The sequence below is a fragment of the Cryptotermes secundus genome, unplaced genomic scaffold, assembly GCF_002891405.2.
Source record: "Cryptotermes secundus unplaced genomic scaffold, Csec_1.0 scaffold1376, whole genome shotgun sequence".
Lineage (NCBI taxonomy): Eukaryota > Metazoa > Arthropoda > Insecta > Blattodea > Kalotermitidae > Cryptotermes > Cryptotermes secundus.
Window position 1 is genome coordinate 30,233 of NW_019724611.1, and position 4,759 is coordinate 34,991.

At 38.4% G+C, this 4,759-nt stretch overlaps 1 protein-coding gene across 1 annotated transcript in view; it reads right to left on the reverse strand.

The window, feature by feature from the left end:
* Positions 1 to 1,224: 1,224 nt before the first annotated feature.
* LOC111862557 (inactive tyrosine-protein kinase 7) overlaps positions 1,225 to 4,759 on the reverse strand; it is a 187,163-nt gene continuing 183,628 nt past the window's right edge. The window contains exon 17 of the mRNA XM_023848049.2: positions 1,225 to 3,756. Coding sequence (XP_023703817.1) covers positions 3,442 to 3,756 — 315 coding nt within the window. The 3' untranslated portion in view covers positions 1,225 to 3,441. The remainder of the gene's footprint in view (positions 3,757 to 4,759) is intronic.

Consider the following 4,759-nt stretch of genomic DNA (forward strand, 5'->3'; position numbering starts at 1 on the left):
CCACGGCATTACAGCGGCGGCAGCAGCGGGAGGGATACCTCCATTCCCCCCCTGCGCCGCCAGGGCATTACAATCAACGATTTAAAAAGCGTTTGTATTGTATTTCTAATTTGTTTTGACAGAAATTCGAAGAAAAAAAGATTTTTTTGCCAGTTTTAAAATTACTGTATCTCTTTAATTATGAGTTGGAAACCATTAGTATATTAAAATTTTTTGTTCCAAATTACCTCAGGAATGTCCTCCCTAAGTGGGGGTAAAACTTTGTGAATCACCCTGTATAGTCACTCATACATGTGACAATATACAGAGTTAAGTTATCCTGATGGAAAGCTTCAGGCATTATAACCCTGCAGTTAGTTGGCAATGAGTGACTAGCCTGATGTTTCATCTGTCTTTATCCTCCAGACAGAAGCTACTTGCATCCACCAGGTACAACGTTAGATGAGCCCCAAACCCTCTGAACACACAGGTTAAAAAAAGGAACATCCAAATTTTCCTACTGGGAACAGAAACCTAGTTACTGGGTCTGTAACTGACTGAACTACTGCAGCTCAGGCCAACTGAACCTTACAGCTATGCCCAGTGGAAAGTGGATCACCTGTTGTCATGGCATGTTGCATTCTCAGGCTGCAGACTGAGATGACAGAAAGCAGCTTCCATAACTTTAAGGCAATAAAAATATGTTAAATAAGCAGTAACAAGCAACTGATTAGAAGTGGTGTACAGCATGGAAATACAGGCAAGAAATATTATGTCAAAGCATACACACTGCCTCAGACTGGAACATATGGACAGAACCAAATACAGCAGAATGCTTGTGTGAGGATGGTTCCATAATAGCCAAGAATTTCTTAATCAGCTAAATAACTATTACCTCCTCAAAGACAGCTCTATATACCAGTGGATCAGTTACAGCAAGAGGGGGAAGGCAAGGTTAGAAGAAAGGGCTGCAGGTGGAGGAAAGAGAAGACCATAACATCTACCAGAATCAGGTGGCAAGGTTTTGTACAAGTTAGATCATCTTCCAAGAAGTGACAGGAATTAAGAATAAATATTAAGCTGCATGAAATTCAGGTGGTATTCCTTTCAGGGAAACCCCCAGGTGATTTGAAGAAATTCCGCCCCAAATATATTTACAGTATCCTACATGTTCTTGTCTAAGTTGCTGAGCTGTCTCTTTGCCATCTTTGTCTTATTGTTACAAGAACACACACACACACACACTCACTCACGCATCCAGGTGGACACATATAAAGTATGTACACCTTATTATTACTTGCTGTAATCCACATGAAGAAACTAGCCTTGCCTTCTTTTTGCACTCCTGGGATGAATAAATTTTTATTCCACTAAATCTAGAGAGCATTTGAAGTGTTCACATATGCTTTTCAGCAGTTCAAGATTTGGACATACATGGGCATGTGCCCATCTCATCACATCTTCATTTTTTGTAACTACAGACACAAATGCCATTATGAATTTCTAATCAGATACAAGAAACATATAAAATAAAGGCACCAATAATTTAGAAATATACATGATGTGGTCCATACAAGACAAAAAAGCACAAACAGTTCTAACAGAAAGAAATAAATTACAGATGAAAGATGAACAAGAACATTAGAAGATAAGATTTATAGAATGAGATTCATATAACAAATGGAATCAAAAACAAATTAAAGTACAAAAATGTAAATAACACCTGCTATTGAATTTATATAGAAGTAAATGACAAACAGGGAGGTGAATCTGAAAATTTTGTGATTGTGAGATTACAATCACATTCATAAATTTCACTTCTGTGTGTGAATGTTGGCAGTGAAGTTTGCATACTTGAGAATAAGAGTAACTAATCAAATTCACAAAGAAGTTAAGAACAGGCTAAATTTGGAGAATGCTTATTATCATTCAGATCACAATTTTTGGCTTCTCTTCTGTCTGAAACCAAAAATATACAGAACTATAATTTTGCTTGGTTTCTCACCCTAAGGAATGAACATGGGTTTGGTTAGTTAGTTTTGAGAAAATTACTGACACAGTGACAACACTTGTCTTCATGAATGATTGTAAAACCAGGTTTACTGGGTTGAATCAACTGAATGAAAGCATCTCTTGCTACTTTTATAGTAAACAATACTTGTCTAGCATGGTAACATGTTCACTGTTGTACATAATGCTTGTAGAATGTTGAGCTGTCTGTGGCCAATGACACACAATTCTACTGATGTAATCATGCTGATAATCATTAAGTTGTGAAGAGATGTCAATCAAATGCACATTTCCTTACATCATAGAGGAAACCTTGGTGAACTGATACTGAAGAGGTAGAGTTGGTGCTTTCTTTTCTGTTTTTAAAACTATGCATCTGTTGCTTACAGGTAAAAGAATGCAAGTTCGCAATTCTCAATGGAAGCGTGATTTTAGAAGAACTGTACCCAAATGTCATAAAATGACTGCTTTTTCTGATTCTGATGATGATTCTGTAATCTGTGACAATGTATAATTACATAACAACCATACTGATTCAGGGAAAATGGCTGACCTAAGAGGAAAATTCTCTGCAGAAATGTATGCTTGTACTAAGCAAAAACATTTTTTCTGAAGTACTGTCATATAAGTATGATGGTTCCACATTGGATCCTATTGTTATCAATAAGGCAAGAACACTTCACAACAGCATGTGATAACAGAATATGTCAAATCAAACAAAGTAGGCAAGTAGTTTGAGATGCTGGCACAATGCTATCTTGGTATATTCCTACAATTGCAGTGTAGCCGTAATTGTAATTGCCTTTAAAAAAATTATGGTGACAAAGTGCATACAAACCAGTTACAGAGTATATAAACATTTTATAATAAATATCACACATAGCATTGTCTTGGAAGAAAATATGGATGCCGCTAATGTCTGTAAAAAGTATCACTCTCAAAAAATTGATCAAACAACTTTCATCTCTGCTGGGGATCTTAACAGTGGTACAGCATCTTCTTTAATAAGTAAACAAATAAATTAATATGTGAAGGATATACAATATTTAAAAGTTCTTAAAAAAACTATAAAGTTTGTCAGTGTGTACCCATGCACAGCTTATGAGAGGCTGTGGGGCTGTAGTTGAGGATGTCCACATTAATGTCAATTTGAAAATCAAGCGGCATCAGTCCAATTTTTAAATGAGAACAGTAGCTGAGGTTTAGCTCATTTCATCAGCATTCTGTCAATAGTAATTTCATACATAATCTTGAAGAATGTTTTATAAATTACTATAATAAAAAATGCAATATCCACCTGTCCACAGGGTTTAGTGTTGAAATTTGTAACTAAATATTTACATATCTGGAAATACACCACAGCTGCATAATATGGACAAACCTCACTGTGACAGAGCCACTGTGTTGAACACAACAGGAATCTGAAGGGTACAGTTGTTCTTACAAGCAATCTCATATTGTACTGTCAACAGAAATCTCACCAATAGTGACAGTGAGTTGTGAGAAAGTTGGACGGTCACGAGGACTGTCAGACCAGCAGCTGATGAGCAGGGACTGCAATGACTGAGGTGCCGCCTTGTGAGGTTTCCACTGAAGGTCATGTTTCTTGAGTGCTGTGAGCACTGCCTCATCTGACATCTTGGAGAATGGCAGCTCTCCCTGGTAGAACATCTCCCAGACTAGGCAAGCGAATGAGTATACGTCTGATTTGGTTGAGTAGTCATCCTCATACACAGCCTCATATGGCATCCAGCGTAGTGGTATTACCTGCATATGCATTTACAGGTTATCAGTGAACAAATCATTAGATATATGTTATTCTTCCTACAGTAAAAACATCAAACATAATGGTTGAGGGGTCAAAACTTTTTCTACATATTTAGGAGACCCCCAGTTCAATTCCTGGCCAGTAAACAGACTATCGTGATGAATTGAAGTACACACAAAAGGAACTTGCCCCAGTGCTAATTTGTTCACCATAAATCTGAAATGGAGTGCGCTGGGTTGAACCCAGACCTCAGCAGTAAGAATCCAGTGCCTAACTGGCAGAGCAATAGCATAAATATTGTGACATGTTGACCCCTACCTCCCCAGCTGCACGTAGCGGTAACGTAACGCTAATAGGCGAGTAATCACCCCGCATCCTGGCAGCCATGCGCGGTGACGTCACGAGCGGAGCCGAAGAGAGCCGAGCGGAGCCGAAGATAGCCGAGCGGAGCCGAAGATAGCCGAGCCCCGTAACCGGGTAACTATGCAAGGCGAATCAACAGCGGTGACGTAACCGGACAGCGTGGCTAGCAACAAGGGTGCCTATTACGTGCCTATTGTCCGATCGAGGCTACATAGGGAGCAGCGAAGGCTATTCACAGTCAGTTGTACTGTAACAGTCGCCGAGTCGAGTTGTACTGAGTCAGTCAGTGAGTCCTGGAGCTACCGCCGAGCACTTAAAATATCGTTAGTTAGTTCATAGGTTGCTTTTTCTGTTGTTAGGTCTTTCCTAAATCCAAATTGCTCTTTGACTAATATGTTGTTAGAATTTAAGTGTTCAAGTAGTCTATTATACATAACTTTTTCAAAGACTTTTGAGAATGAAGTCAATATGGATATTGGTCTGTAATTAGAGATGCATTTTCTCTCTCCTTTTTTAAAAAGTGGTTTCATTACAGCGTATTTTAAGCGTTGAGGAAAAGTACCTGATGATAAAGATTTATTACATAGATGATTCAAGGGTGAACTGATGTAAACAGAGCTTGCTTTAAGTAATGTAATT